The sequence below is a fragment of the Lotus japonicus genome, chromosome 4 (genome assembly GCF_012489685.1).
Source record: "Lotus japonicus ecotype B-129 chromosome 4, LjGifu_v1.2".
Classification (NCBI taxonomy): Eukaryota; Viridiplantae; Streptophyta; class Magnoliopsida; order Fabales; family Fabaceae; genus Lotus; species Lotus japonicus.
Window position 1 is genome coordinate 10,860,652 of NC_080044.1, and position 14,170 is coordinate 10,874,821.

At 35.0% G+C, this 14,170-nt stretch overlaps 3 protein-coding genes across 6 annotated transcripts; 2 read left to right on the forward strand and 1 right to left on the reverse strand.

Moving 5' to 3' along the window:
* Window positions 1-226: 226 nt before the first annotated feature.
* On the forward strand, window positions 227-6,661 carry LOC130710416 (uncharacterized). Of its 3 annotated transcripts, XM_057559683.1 has the most exons (8): window positions 227-413; window positions 1,630-2,588; window positions 3,137-3,556; window positions 4,267-4,439; window positions 4,567-4,695; window positions 5,023-5,500; window positions 5,598-5,726; window positions 6,394-6,661. In XM_057559683.1, exons 2-7 carry the CDS (start codon window positions 1,682-1,684, stop codon window positions 5,600-5,602), a joined length of 2,112 nt encoding a protein of 703 aa, XP_057415666.1. In that variant the 5' UTR covers window positions 227-413; window positions 1,630-1,681; the 3' UTR covers window positions 5,603-5,726; window positions 6,394-6,661. The 3 variants fall into 3 exon arrangements, with proteins under 3 accessions (XP_057415666.1, XP_057415663.1, XP_057415664.1); XM_057559680.1 differs by lacking the exons at window positions 5,598-5,726; window positions 6,394-6,661 and having other exon boundaries at window positions 5,023-5,591; XM_057559681.1 differs by lacking the exons at window positions 227-413; window positions 5,598-5,726; window positions 6,394-6,661 and adding an exon at window positions 436-858 and having other exon boundaries at window positions 5,023-5,591.
* Window positions 6,662-7,938: 1,277 nt separating this feature from the next.
* LOC130710417 (14 kDa zinc-binding protein) lies at window positions 7,939-11,375 on the reverse strand. Of its 2 annotated transcripts, XM_057559684.1 has the most exons (6): window positions 11,239-11,375; window positions 11,070-11,153; window positions 9,469-9,555; window positions 8,725-8,872; window positions 8,253-8,370; window positions 7,939-8,142 (listed from the first exon to the last, which is right to left on the reverse strand). In XM_057559684.1, exons 1-6 carry the CDS (start codon window positions 11,268-11,270, stop codon window positions 8,075-8,077), a joined length of 537 nt encoding a protein of 178 aa, XP_057415667.1. In that variant the 5' UTR covers window positions 11,271-11,375; the 3' UTR covers window positions 7,939-8,074. The 2 variants fall into 2 exon arrangements, with proteins under 2 accessions (XP_057415667.1, XP_057415668.1); XM_057559685.1 differs by lacking the exon at window positions 11,070-11,153 and having other exon boundaries at window positions 11,239-11,333.
* A 15-nt stretch (window positions 11,376-11,390) lies between these two features.
* LOC130710418 (sulfiredoxin, chloroplastic/mitochondrial) lies at window positions 11,391-13,800 on the forward strand. The gene is made up of 5 exons (XM_057559686.1): window positions 11,391-11,530; window positions 11,616-11,785; window positions 13,039-13,072; window positions 13,288-13,381; window positions 13,576-13,800. The coding sequence occupies exons 1-5, from the start codon at window positions 11,422-11,424 to the stop codon at window positions 13,589-13,591; spliced, it is 423 nt and encodes a 140-aa protein (XP_057415669.1). The 5' UTR covers window positions 11,391-11,421; the 3' UTR covers window positions 13,592-13,800.
* Window positions 13,801-14,170: the final 370 nt, after the last annotated feature.

The window sequence follows — 14,170 nt, forward strand, 5'->3', positions numbered from 1 at the left end:
GATGAAGGCTCAGAAAATATAGCTCGCAAATCTTATGTCCCTAAGAATGGAAAGCTGCGTTACTACAATAGAACAAAATCAAAATTTTAACCAATACATGAGCCTTTATTATTGAACCAATTCATTTTGGTACCACACCTTAATCTGGATTAAGGTACCCCAACAAACACCTAAATAAAAATACAAAAGTAGATATAGAGAGGAAATAAAAGAGATTTAACAAAATGAGTTAATTTCATACTCGTCTTCTCTTCTTCCTCGCCTCATATGACTGCGAAAAGAAATTCTACAAAGCCTTTTGGTCTTCCTCTTCCACTTTTTGCTTCTGGGGTGCTCTTTCTTTTCGTGCAGCTGCGAGTGATGCCACTTCAATCCAAAGCATGGAAATGAACTTTGCTTTTTGAGTCACCTCTGTGAGTAACACTCTGTTGACTGTTTTCCCCTCAAAATTTGTACCTTAAAACCTTCATGCATTATTTAGGTTTCACATTTTCAGTAGTGCATGATCCTGTTTCCCCTTGTTTTGCTGTGTGATTCATAGTTGAAACATCTATTTTCTTGGGGTTTAGGTTTTTTTTTTTGGAAATTTATGGCAGAGACTATTTGGACCATCCCTCTTTACTATCCACACCATCCTTTTTTTATAATTCCAAAAATACCCCCCACATAGAAAACAAACAAAGCAGTAAAAAAAAATACTCTCACAATCTCACCTTCTTCTTCCTTCTTCCTCTTCCACTCTCACCTTCCCCCATCCATATTTCATCTTCTAAATCAATATATCACACACCTTGAAGCTTCAAATCAGTGTAGAAGATAAGTGAGTGAGATCAAGAGAAGATTAGAAGCTCAAAATAGGTGAGATTTTGGGATTTTTACGGGTTTTTCGCGTAAATCTGGGTTGAATATGTGGGTTCTAATTCGTTCCGCCACTTAAAATGCGGACGTTTAATTGCTACCGCTATTTTAGTAGCGGTAACTTCCGCTATCTTAGTAGCGGTAACTACCGCAATTAAAATAGCTGTAACGTCCGCTATCAAGGTAGCTGTAACTTCCGCTATTAAGATAGCAGTTACAGCTATCTTGATAGCGGAAGTTACAGCTATCTTGATAGCGGAAGTTACAGCTATCTTGATAGCGGAAGTTACCGCTATCTTGACTGCGGTAGTTACCGCTATCTTGATTGCGGAAGGTTTTGAATTTAACAGACGTCAATTTCCCTTATGTTTTGTCTAATGCTCACGTTTGTTGTGTCCGCTATCTTGATAGCGGAAGTTACAGCTATCTTGATAGCGGAAGTTACCGCTATCTTGATAGCGGAAGTTACCGCTATCTTGATAGCGGAAGTTACCGCTATCTTGACTGCGGTAGTTACCGCTATCTTGATTGCGGAAGGTTTTGAATTTAACAGACGTCGATTTCCCTTATGTTGGGATTAGGGTTTTTTTTTTAATTGGAGCAGTTATTTTTTAAAATATTTGGGGGTATAAATGTATTTTTGCACTTAAGGGGATGGTGTGGATAGTAAAGAGGGATGGTCCAAATAGTCTCTGCCTTTGATTTTTGTTTATCTAGAACTTTCTTAATGGAAGTTACTTTTCATTTTTTGTTTTGTTTTTTTCTTCCCAGGTTTTTCATGTGTGGTGTATAGGCCATTGCCAAAGCTTTCCATAGTTGAATAATGGCTGTTGAAACTTCTGGTGGAGCAAACTTGTTATGTGGTTCTGATATTGGAAATGATGATGATGTTCCTGTCCAGATTTCTGATATGGGAGGAACATCTAGCAGCAAATCCTCACACAATTTGGTTAAGAAATCAAAGTCGTCTTCATATGATGATGATGATATTGCTTTTTCCTCCATAGTGAAAAAGACGGCTGTATCAGCTGATAAATCGTTATCCATGTTGAAGAAGTTCATAGATAAAGAACTTGCCTTGGTTGAGGAATGCCAAAGGAAGAGGCAAGTGGAAGAGCAGCGGTTGCACTCCCTGCAGACAAAAATTGAAGAATGTGTCTGCGATTTTGTGACCAAGGAAGCACAACACAGTTTGTTGGAGGACTTGCTCAGAGAGTGCGAGCTACAGCTCAAGACAAAAGAGGTAGAAATTCATCAAGTCATGCATAACATGAATAAAGAACAAGAAAGGAAGGAAGAGGAACTTGAGATTATTTTCCGAAAAGTTGCCCGATGTACTAAGGAACTCAAGACCAAAGAGGAAAAACTTGATGCAATAAACAAGTTAATTGATGGACAATCAAAAGAACTGGATAAGGTAATCTCAACAAGGGCTGCTCCGTGTGCTCAAATGAAGGACTTTGAGTCAATGAAGAAGCAACTTGATGGCCGGATTAAGGAGTTTAACTTCAAAGAAGAGGAATTTAGACGTCAAGTGAAGGTCATTGAATCAAATTTTGGAAGCCAAGCAAAGGACCTTGAGTCAAAAAGGAAGCAACTTGAAGAGCAACTAAAGGAGTTCAAGTTAAAAGAGAAACAACTAAAATGTCAAGAGAAGGAGCTTGAGTCAAAAAACAAGTATTTTGATAGCCTAGAGAAGGAGCTCAAATCACAAAAGAAGCAACTTGAAGGTCAGGTGAAAAGTTCTCTAGTTTTCAGAAGCACTTAAATTGCAAAACTCTGATATCATATCCTTTTCCAAGTGTCTTAATGTTATGGTACTGGAACATAAAGATTAGTTGATTAATGTAGTTTCAAATTTTCAAGTTTTAACTATATTGCAACTGTGTGAAGCTTATGGGCAAGTGTCTTAATGTTATTGTACTGCAACATATAGATTTATGTAGTTTTAATTTTTCAAATACATTGACACTGAAGCTTATGGGTTCCGATGTTGGTTCATTATCCTGACACGATTAACCACAGGGGCAATTGAAGTTCTATCGGTGCAACTACTTTTTCTTGTTCTCTTAAGTTATAGTTATATAATGATATTGATTTTAACTGAGTATAGTATAGTTTTTGCCCAGTCCGCATATCAGTCTTGGAGAGATTTTTCATTCTTTCATATTATAGTCTATTTTTTAAAATTCCTATTATCATATTGATTTACTGATGCTTCTAGAATTATGAAAGAGCTTCAATATCTACTAGCTAAATTTGCAGTTACATCTTACAGATGAACCTGAACTGCTTGAAAATGAGATTCTAGTTGATCTTGAAGCAACATCGGATCCATCAAAAGTTGTTTTGGATATAATACAGAATCCCATTGTTTCACAGATCAAGAATGGAGATGATGCTGTAATTATGGACAGAAGCCACATCTTTCTGCTACAACAACTTTTGAGAATCTCACCACAAATTAAACCTCATGTAAGAGAAGACGCAATGAAGCTAGCACTTGATTTGAAAGCCAACATGAGAACAAGTACTGAAAATTCTTTGGAGGTTCTCGGCTTTGTACTCCTTTTGTCAATTTATGGATTGGTTCCTACCTTTGATGAATATGAAGTTTTAAAGCTTTTTGAATTTGCTGCTCAGCATAAGCAAGTTGTAGAGCTGTTTCAGACCCTGGGTTTTGTAGATAAAATCTCTGGTATGTCAATTGAAAAATGTTATTATTCAGTCACCAATATCTCTGTCTCTTTATGCCATATAAAGCCATTATTCTCTTCTGCACTTATTTAATTATATTCAACAAGACACAGGGAAACTGAATTATCTGAATCAAGATTTTCCTGGTTTCTGCTCTCCTTTAATTTTATGGATGGAAATAAATTCCATGTTCTTTTTTGTCGTTCTCATTCCTGACCCTTCAATAAAAATTGTCACATCAGCCAAAGATAACTTTTAAGCGAGAGATCGTTACCATTTAAAAGGGAATTTATATATTGAATTGTCATTTTTTAATTTGAGATATAGAAAAGAGAATGAGTGATTAAGGATAACATGTCATATGAATAAGAGATAGGAAATTACTTGTTTAAATTTGGCAAAGTCAAATATTTGTGGATGTGAGGTAAAACTGTAAAGGATATACACAGATATAGTGAGATTAAGATGTTAGCTGTTGAAATTGACATCTTGGTTAATGCTTGGAGACTGAAATACACTTCAATTTCTCTGTCTTGATATGTATCTCTTCCTTCTTCTTTTTTAAATGGTTAGAGGTGTTTCATTTTCTTCCCTGCTAGGTATTTTGAATTATTTTCCCCTTGTGCTCAGGTATGGTTAACTTGACTAAGAACTGATTTTCTTGCTTTACTGGTCAATTTTGATGAAGTAAGAATTTCTTACATATTGCAGATTTTGTTCAGAAACTTATTAACAAACAGCAGTATATTGAAGCTGTTAGATTCATTTGTGCATTTAAGTTGGTGGACAAGAATCAACCAGTTGATCTCTTGCGAGAATATGTGCAGAATGCAAAACGGATTTCTGAGATCAGTTGCAAGAATACCAACTCTCTTGAAATCAAGGTTAATATTTTTCTTATTCAAATTATGCTTTATTAGATTTTTTTGGATAAGCAATTATGCTTTATTAGATACTATATCTTCATAGTTACATAATAGTTAACTATATATATGTTGAATGTAAACTCAGGATAAGGCCAGAGATCATGAAATTGCCACTTTGACAAATGTTCTACAATGCATTTCAGACAACAACCTGGAATCTGAGGATCTTTTTGATGAGATTAAAGATCGCATTCTTGAGCTAAATAAGCAGAAGGTAAGTAGTGTTTATACTGGCACCAGGGCACACTGCTAGTGTGAGAATGAGACTATTAAACCTGCTAATGGACACGCTTGGGGTACATATTAAACCTGTAGATGAATTAATAGGATTCTGTATTTTCCATTCTTTATATAAAAAAATTGTAAAAGCACAATCGGAAAAATGAAAACTTATTCTTTCATGGAATAATTTGTTGACATTGATGCTATATGCTTTATGAAATAATTTATTGGCATTCTTCCCATTATCCCAAACTTCATTTCGGTATGGAATAACAAATTTTTAAATCACAAATTTAAATGATTATATTTTTTAATGCAGGACTGTTTATCTAAGATGGAAGAAGATTGGAAACCAAAGTTGGGTGTGGCTTTTGATAGCTTTGAGGATGCTTGGAAGTTTTGGGCTGATTATGGTGGGAGAGTTGGATTTGGAGCGAGAAAGCAATATACTCATCGGAAAAAAGATGGTTCAATTTCGTCTTGTAGATTTGTTTGTTGCAATGAAGGGTTGCGAAAGCCTGACAAACGTGATTATAAAACAATCAATGCAAGACCAGAGACCAGAACAGATTGTAAAGCAAGGTTGGGACTTAAGAATATGTGTGGGAAATTGATAGTGCATGACTTTATGGAGGAACATAATCATATTTTGTATCTACAAGAAACAACTCATATGTTGTCATCTCAAGGAAAAGTTTCAGAAGTTCAATGTCATCAAAATGATTTAGCAGATGACGCTGAGCTACACCGAAGTAAAGGTTCGGTGGAGTGCCAACTTAGCAAAAGAAGAAAAATTGGCAAGTCAAATGCTTCATAAAGTCAAGAACTTACTATGTAAACTCAGGATAAGTGAACTTTAAAAATTCACGTTTTCTTTTCTTTTTTTCCATGCAGAATAATGACACTAAAAAGGGGTCAAGTGCTACACAGTGAAGAAAATACTATGGTAACTCAAGTGCATTATGAAGTACCCAAACAAGTGCACCTACAAGGCTTAATGTTGCATGCAATCAACAATCCATGGTAAGCTAATATCAATTTCAGTTTGCAAGTGAACTGAAAGATATTTAGCAATTAAGTGTTTTTTATTGTGTAGTTAACTCAATTTGGTGTCAATAGTTTTACTAGTTTATTAATGGTAAGTTTCAATAACTATCCAAGCATCACTTTAAGTGAGCTAATTTCTTTTCAAATCGATGTTTGAAATATTTGCATGTGTCTCTCAAATAAGGATATCACAACCTTGACCAACCCGCAAAAGATGTGAAACAAAGTTTTTGTCATGGACAAGAAGTGTGTTTCGGGGTTATGTTATTTTGTAGTGTATTTTGCATTTATGCTATTTTGTAACATGTAAGAAATGTACACAAGGAATTGGACAAATATCATTTTATTGCAATCAAAACTTTGACTACATCATGGTAAAGCTAAATAGTACAAAAATCCTAGTTTAGTGTTTTTCACACATGATCACAATTTTAAACTTAAAACAGTACAAAAGTCCTAGTCTAGGTGTTCTTCACACTACTTTCCAATTTCAAAGTTGAAACTTCAGTTTCATGGAAGTTCTTCACACACTTGACTCTGCTCTATGGTGTGGAAGTTTGAAGCACTTGCTTTGGTTTGAAGCACTTTGACTTTGGTTTGAAGAGCTAAGCTGACTTGTTTATTCTTCCTGTTGTTTGTGCAGGCATTATCATGACTGTGAGAATCAAACCTGTTAACAAGAGCAGTAGGACATTTTAAAGTTACTAAAAAAGTAGTGAAGTTGGACATAAATGAAACAGAACAGACCTTAGGTGTTAGGTCTACAAGTTATTGAAGATCGATGGATATAGAAGCCAATTTTGTGGCTCATTGTTTGGGGAAATTCTCTTTATTTCATTATGATGAGGCCAGGTTGTCTAACTTTCCTTCTGCTGATAATTTTCTAATACTAATGAATACTTATGCTTCAACACCGTTATCCAAAAATGAAAAGACCAAACATTTTTACGTCAGTAGTTATACACGAAAGCTCTTATATGTACCACTCCATGTTTTTCCCATAATTATGAATAAAAATGTTTGTAATTATGGGACAACTTTTACAGAACTCTATATAAAAATATTTAGGCACGAATTAATCAGTATTTCCGTCATGATGGATTAGAATGACAAGCCAACAATAGTTTGGTAGATGACAATCAAATGAAAACCAAACAAATAATTAATCAAATAAAGAGGGATCATGGATTAATAATTGAGAGGACAAGTGTAGACAACACCTAATCTATCCCAAATCATAAAAACAACTCAATTATTATTTTTAATTGATTTTCTATGCAAATGTTCGTTAATTTTACTTCTACGTGTTTTTGGTTTAAGGAATTTGTCACATAATTCAATTCCATTCTAAGTTTCGGTCACTCACACACTAATTCAAATTATAAATTACTACATTCGATCCATGTGGATATGATATTCAGTTTGTATCTTTTTTTTTGAAAGTAGTTTGTATCTTTTTATTACTTCATGACAATCAATACACAATTGGAGCCTTAAGACATATCAATTTTATTTCCAAATTTAATTCTCTCGATCTTCTTCTATGATGCAGTTTTCAGAAAACCCAAAGAATTTCCCCCCTAAAAGAAGAAAGAAGCATACCATCACTGTTTTTGAAGGACAAATGTGAGGCATTATTGTTATCCATACCACCATAAAAATGAAATTGAGAAATCGATGAAGGAGATGATTAATTCAGGAATAATACATCACAACCAAAGCACTTTCTCCAGTCCGATTATTTTGGTGAAGAAAAGGGGTGGGAGTTGAAGGATGTGTCTGGGATTAACGAGTCTCGAACAACATAACCATACCAGACAAATTTCTCATAGCTGTGATAACTCGTTTCTTCCAAGTGAAAGAAGGTGGAAGCAGTACAGGGGGACTTAGTGGATCATGATAAGATTCTTTGCCAGAAAGCACAAATAAGCTTGAAAAGTCAAGCAGATAAGAGGAGGGAGCAGTGTTTTTTAAGTTGTTGAATGAGCAATTCTGAAGTTGTGCCCTCATAGACAACATTTCAGCAAGGTATATGAATCTTTTCAAGTCGTCGAACGCTTATGTGCGATAGATTATAAGCTCACGCTTCCTAATTCTTCAAGAATACATCTCGTGTTCCATGTTTCTTCGCTCTCAAGATTTGCTCGTGCGTGAGAATAAGATATTTCTTTGTGAATCATCACAGACATTATGAAAAGGGTGCTCTATTTTATTAAAATAGACCCACAATGCTTCATTTATTTTGAAAGTATAATAAGTTCAGGTTTGCTAATACAATTATTTCTAAACTCTCACAGAAACTAACAAGGATTAACTTTCAACCTTCACCCAGGTGGCCATTTCATTTGTCTCCCACCAAGAACATGCAGGTGCAGATGATACACACTTTGACCTAATAAGAATAAGAAATTGGAATTAGTGGTGCAGAGTGATAAACGGTACCATACCTTATAAGCAAGTGAAGAAAATTTTGAGATGATGGCCACAAGAAAAAGAACTTACAGCCAGCAGGACCACTGTTGATGACGACACGAAATCCATCGAGGATACCTTCTTTCTCGGCTACTATTTTGGCAGCATAGAGGAGCTGACCCAGTATCTCTCCATGTCTAGCTTCAGCCTGCAAATGGAGATTTTCAAGCCTTAGATCAAAATGCTCCTTTGCTCAGTCAGAGAAAGGGCAATGTATTAAGAGATACTAGGAAAAAATCCCAAGATAAAGGATTACATCGAAGAATAATCTAAATAGCTCACATTTAGCTAGAAACTAAATAACGATTGTTCAACTCAAGGACTCAGAGTTAATCTAATTGTTTCAGTTCTTAATTCATAATAGTGGCCATCAATTGATCAAGACTATCTTGTGAGTCTCACGACTAAATTTAACAAGCCATTTGCTATCTTTTTCTTCGTGATAGAAGCCAGATACTTCTAAACAGAATAATCATACAGGACATTCTATTGGTATACATACCTTTGCAAGTTCTGTTAATCCATCTCTAAATTTTGGAATGATCAGAACATGAACCGGAGCCTCTGGATTGATGTCCCGGAATGCTAGGACCTTTTCGTCTTCATATACAACACTTGAAGGGATTTCCTTATTTATGATCTTGTCAAATCTGCAAAGGAAAAATAACATAAAATAATTGTGTGCATGCAAGAGAGAGATTTCCATAGTTTTAGTCTTTATAATTCTAGTGACATTTTACATTTAAAATTAATTAACCGTGAACAACACATGTGTCGTCGAAAGAAAGAAATGGAACATAAATATTGGTGAAATATTTCGAAAAATTTCAACCTTGCATTTATAGCAGTGCTCCCTTTCATTTTGTTTAAAAATGAGATTTTAAAGCAATGATAACTAAACCATAAGGAATTCAGGAATAAGAAAGTAAATTTATTTATTGAAAACTATAACTTCTTTAGTTAGAAATGCATATATGTTGTACTTTTCAATAATTATTTTCTTTTTCTTGATTCCTTAATCAGTATTCAGTACCCACACTCTATAGCAAGAGCCTAAAGAAATAAACTATGCATTTAATGTCAAACCATTCAATGTTCTTTGATTTTTAAGTATCTCGAAAGTTTGTTAGGTGTATTGGTTTGTGAAGAGTCAAATCTACAGTAGTTCCATGTATATGTTTCAGAATGATAAGCACACTCAATGACTTTAAAATGACAATAGTGGGATAAAGTTAAGTGCAGATACATGGTTGGAGCTCCACTATCAGCATTGACAGCAGCTGTTTTAGCTGCAGCCTCTTCATTGTTTGCAGCATTGGTGCTAAAAGGAAACCTGTGAGAAGCAAACAAAATGTCAACAGACATCGATCCACTATAAGTCAATAGCTAGCTACTAATACGAACACAATAAAATAAAAAGGCAAACAAACAGCATAAAAGTGACATAACTTCAAAACAATTCTGGTTCTCAACAAGTTATACTAAAGTTTGTATTGCATGTCATTAGAAAATTGTATTTATTGTTGTAGCTTGATAAGGATTCATATCCAGGAAATGTAGGACCTCGGTTTAATAATTGCCTTGTTAGAATTTGGTTTTAAATTTAATAACCACTATGCAGCAGTTTGTGGAAGTTATGTATTTAAGTTTTAATGGTGTGGTAGACGGTAGGGATAAGGAGACAGTATGAGTATGTTTTCGTGGTTTATGGACAGAGATAATCTCTGCAGGAGATTCTGAACTTTGGGACAGCAAGAACTTGGAGGAGTTACTGTCATTTCTGTATATTGGTGTGATTTAAGCATATTTTATATTTGTGTTCTCTTATATTTGCTTCGACTTGCCAGATAGAAAGGAGGGAATTCCTGTGAGAAGCGACGGGTATGATTATGACACATGCAACGGAGTGACTTCACAAATTGGGACAGAAACTGGAAGGGACAGAAGGCAGGAAGAAAGAGTTGAGATTCGGGTAAGTATGGCTGAGAAATTGGTAAAAATGAGCATAAAAGGCGGCTGTAGACGAGTTCTGAGAAAATACTATTAGGGATGAGAAAATTAATGAGCAAGCGTGCAGAAGAGGAGCAAGGAAGTTTGCTGCATAGAGAAGAAGAAAACAGCGAAGATTCAAGCAATGAATACAATATGGCAGTTAAGAATGTGGAACTTCCATCCTTCAATAGTGAAGACCCTATTGGATGGAACACCTGGGGAGAAACTTATTTTGGAGTTCAAAATATCAGTAAAGAAATGAAGACTAAATTGGCTAAGTTAACCATGGGAGGTTCAATTTTTTTAGGGAAACAAAAGATTGGCTTACATGGGAGAAGTTGAAGAGAGGAATGGTGATATGATTTAGGGGGCCACAGTAAGAATACCCTTTCCATGAACTGGCTGATTTGAAACAAGAGAGGTCGCTGGACGAGTTTATAGCAGCATATTTCTCATTACAAGTTACACGTTTACCCAAAGACCAATATTTGGGTGGGTTCCTACCTGAAATTAAGCACCAAATGCAAACTTTTCATCCCAAAATCAGAATCTAAAGCCTTACTATACTATTGGATGGAATGGGATAGAGTTCATTCCATTTCATCCAATTATAAATAATCCAAATAATAGAATAGATAATTATTTCATTTTGTTCCATCATTTTTCATCAAATATGAACATAGCTTGCTCTAAAGTATCTTTTCAAGGTACTACCTGACTTTTCTGGAAATAGCTAACATGTATAATCATATTTTTGTAAATAGCATTACATTTTTCCATCTCACCAACAAAGCAATTATGAATTTTATGACCTTGTCCAAACAGAAAATTGAAAAAATAAAAATAAAAAAACACCTGCGACATTGAACAAATTTTGAAACACCGAGAATGTTCGCTTTGATAACGAAAGCTCTTTGTGACATCAATGGCGAGTAGCTCCTGTATTTGAATCATTTCACATTCAAATACAAATACAAATACACACACACACATAAAGGAGTGGAATGAAGTGTGAAAAGTTCACCTAAGAAAATTGAAAGGAACCGTCGCTGCCATGTTTGCAACTCCCCTCCAAGCAAGGAGTGAAGCGAGCTTGAAAATTGAGTGTGGACTGGAATAGTAGTATCTTATACAAGAACAATCTCAGCCGTTCAAAATTTTGTGGGGGCCACGCTTCTATGTATATATATATACATAGAAAAAACACATGTGCATAGAAGAAGAAAGAAAACAAAAAAAAAAAATGGCAAATTTTGTTTTGCAGGTTCCAATTACGTTGAGGAGTTTCACAGTGTCTGCATCATCCAACTCCAACGGTGCTCAAATGCTCAATCTTTTTCTTTCTGTAAATTAAAATTTGTATTTTTTTTAATTTTAATTTTAATTGTATTTTTTATTTAGGGGCTCCTCCTGGTGGCTCTGGAAGTGGTTGTGGTGGTGGTGGGGGTCCAGTACTTCTGGAGCTTCCTCTGGATAAGATTAGAAGGCCTTTGATGAGGACAAGAGCAAATGATCAGAAAAAAGTTGAGGAATTAATGGATAGTATTGCTGAAATTGGTCTGCAAGTGCCTGTAAGCACTTTCCCTTTTGCCAAATTTGTTTTTCAAAATCTTTGTGTGGCTTTTGAGTTTATATATTTCTGCTATGCTGGGTTAGACCTTTTATTTAGTTAATCCCATTGGATGTAGTTTGAATTGGACTTTAAGCTGAGATACCCTTTGTAGTTTGAATATGAAGTATTTTTAATGGATTTGTTGGAACTGTTTTTCACTGGAAATTGGAATAGCAATATTTGTGTTGCATGCCACACAATTCATGGCTATTATTTGGGTCAATTATGATAGTTATACTACTTTTGTGAAAGTCACGAGAACGGTTATTGAATTTGTGTCAAGCATGTCTCTTTTCAGAATAAGAAGAATTGTGAAAGTAGACTATTGTGTTTGAATTGTGAAGTCTTAATACGACTTTGCAACAAGAACAAAAAAAACAAAGCTTGACTAATCTTCTAGGGAAACTATTCTGAACAAAATGGGGAATAGATTGTGCATGCTTGCAATCAAAATTGATCACCTTTTATGGATGGGAGACCTCTGCTAATTTTAACACCATTATAACTCTGGTGACTTTGTTTGATCTGTGCAATAACTCTGATGTGTGCATACACCTTCCCACTGTTCAGTAACACTGAATCCATGCCTGAGGGATATGTTTTTTGGGTCCTGCTCCGATAAAGTAAGTATCTCATTTTATAGGGTAAAGTAAGTCACGTTTACCATTGATTGAGTAGATCCATTGACTTTTCAAAGTAGGTAATCATTACTAATGTTCACGATGACTTACTTTACCCTCCAAAGTGACTCTCTCACTTTAGAGGAGCCAAACCCATGTTTTTATTTTTGCTCCATCGGAAGATTCAAACCCATGTTTTGTTGGGTTGCTAAATTTAAGGCCCTGAAATTGATGGTATAAAAGGACATATTTTGAAATTTATATAGCCAATAAAATGCCATACTATTTTTACTTATTTCTTGTTTTCAAAGATTTGAAGGTATTTTGAAAACAGTGCTCTGTTATTGTCACCACTTTCTGCACAAACATTTAGAAACAGAAAACACTAGATAATTTTGTAATTATGATAAAAAACATGAAATGAAATCAGAAAATGTTTTTATGAAATAAAAAACACCCTTAGTTTGGTATGATTTACTTGCATTGTATGTTTTTAAGACCTAGAATTCATCCATTTTCTAATTATATAAATTTCTGATTCATCAAAATATCTTGCTCAGCTGCTAATTTAAGTTGCTTTGAAGTGATACAGATTGACGTCCTTGAGGTCGATGGGGTCTACTATGGTATGTGCATTTCTAGATTGTGTATGACTTTATGGCATCTTATTATATAAAATTGATGTATCTGTATAGCTTTGTCATGCACATTAGCTTAAGACAAATGGAAAGAAAGTTGAAGGACTTGAAACAAAAAACCTAAAATATGTTTGAGGATCAACATGTTTCCTATCAATGGTTTCTCACAGTTAGGCAAAAAATCTATTCTCTTTGGTGTGTAGGTTTCTCTGGCTGTCACCGCTACGAGGCTCACCAGCGCCTTGGACTCCCCACCATCCGTTGCAAAATTCGCCGTGGTACAAAAGAGACTCTAAGGTTAGTTAGAGCCGTTTTGATATGGACTAAAGAACACTTATTGGAGCTTCTTTGCTAAAAAATGCTATAGATAAGCTCCAATAAGTACTCTTTGACTTGCATCCAAATAGGCTCTTGTTTTCTTTACTCTTACAAAAGCATATGTGACTTGGATTCTTTGTCTCGGCTGATAGATTTTCTTTCTCATCATGTAGGCATCATTTGCGCTGAAAAATATCTATACTTTTATCTCTCAAACTAGTGGTTCAGTTCCAAGTAATGACAGAAGTCTCTTGCTTCACATATACAGTGATTCCTGTCGATAATGTACTGTGCTATAGTTGTATACATACATACATGAAGATGAAAATGTTTCCTTTTAATGACCTAGAGGACAATGCTCCTAATCTAATTTTATTGTCCAAGTAATATGTTGTATATGTTACAACCTCCTCCTACCGACAGCTTTTTGAAAGCCGACGAGATCATTATCCACGGCTTTTTGACCGTCGGTAATTAATCATTACTGATGATTCTGATTACCAACAGCCTCAGTTTTTTTCTTGTAGTGTCTGTAGCAACAAAAACAAACCAGGCAGCAACTACAGTCGTAAAACAAAAATAAAAACAAATGCAAAGCGTAGGGAGAAGTAAGAGTGAATGAAGGTGGTGGTGTGGATGCGGGTAAAAATCCAAAAGTCTTGGTTATTATTTCTGATTGGTGTGTTTAAATTTGGATGATGAGGGGATGTAGTTGTGAGCTTCGCATGTTGAACAACAAAGAGAGGAGAAAGATATGAAAGTTGAAAG

What these genes read in the sequence shown, in the direction of transcription:
- LOC130710418 (XM_057559686.1), top strand. Translation starts at nt 11,422, where the DNA reads ATGTGCATAGAAGAAGAAAGAAAACAAAAAAAAAAAATGGCAAATTTT. An exon ending in AAATTGGTCTGCAAGTGCCT is followed by an intron (nt 11,786 to 13,038) that starts GTAAGCACTTTC and finishes GAAGTGATACAG; the next exon opens with ATTGACGTCCTTGAGGTCGA. An exon ending in GGTCGATGGGGTCTACTATG is followed by an intron (nt 13,073 to 13,287) that starts GTATGTGCATTT and finishes TTTGGTGTGTAG; the next exon opens with GTTTCTCTGGCTGTCACCGC.
- LOC130710417 (XM_057559684.1), bottom strand. Translation starts at nt 11,270, where the DNA reads ATGGCAGCGACGGTTCCTTTCAATTTTCTTAG. An exon ending in AAATTTGTTCAATGTCGCAG is followed by an intron (nt 9,556 to 11,069) that starts GTGTTTTTTTAT and finishes TGCTTCTCACAG; the next exon opens with GTTTCCTTTTAGCACCAATG. An exon ending in GATAGTGGAGCTCCAACCAT is followed by an intron (nt 8,873 to 9,468) that starts GTATCTGCACTT and finishes TTTCCTTTGCAG; the next exon opens with ATTTGACAAGATCATAAATA.
- LOC130710416 (XM_057559680.1), top strand. Translation starts at nt 1,682, where the DNA reads ATGGCTGTTGAAACTTCTGGTGGAGCAAACTTGTTATGTGGTTCTGAT. An exon ending in CCAACTCTCTTGAAATCAAG is followed by an intron (nt 4,440 to 4,566) that starts GTTAATATTTTT and finishes ATGTAAACTCAG; the next exon opens with GATAAGGCCAGAGATCATGA. An exon ending in TTGAGCTAAATAAGCAGAAG is followed by an intron (nt 4,696 to 5,022) that starts GTAAGTAGTGTT and finishes TTTTTAATGCAG; the next exon opens with GACTGTTTATCTAAGATGGA.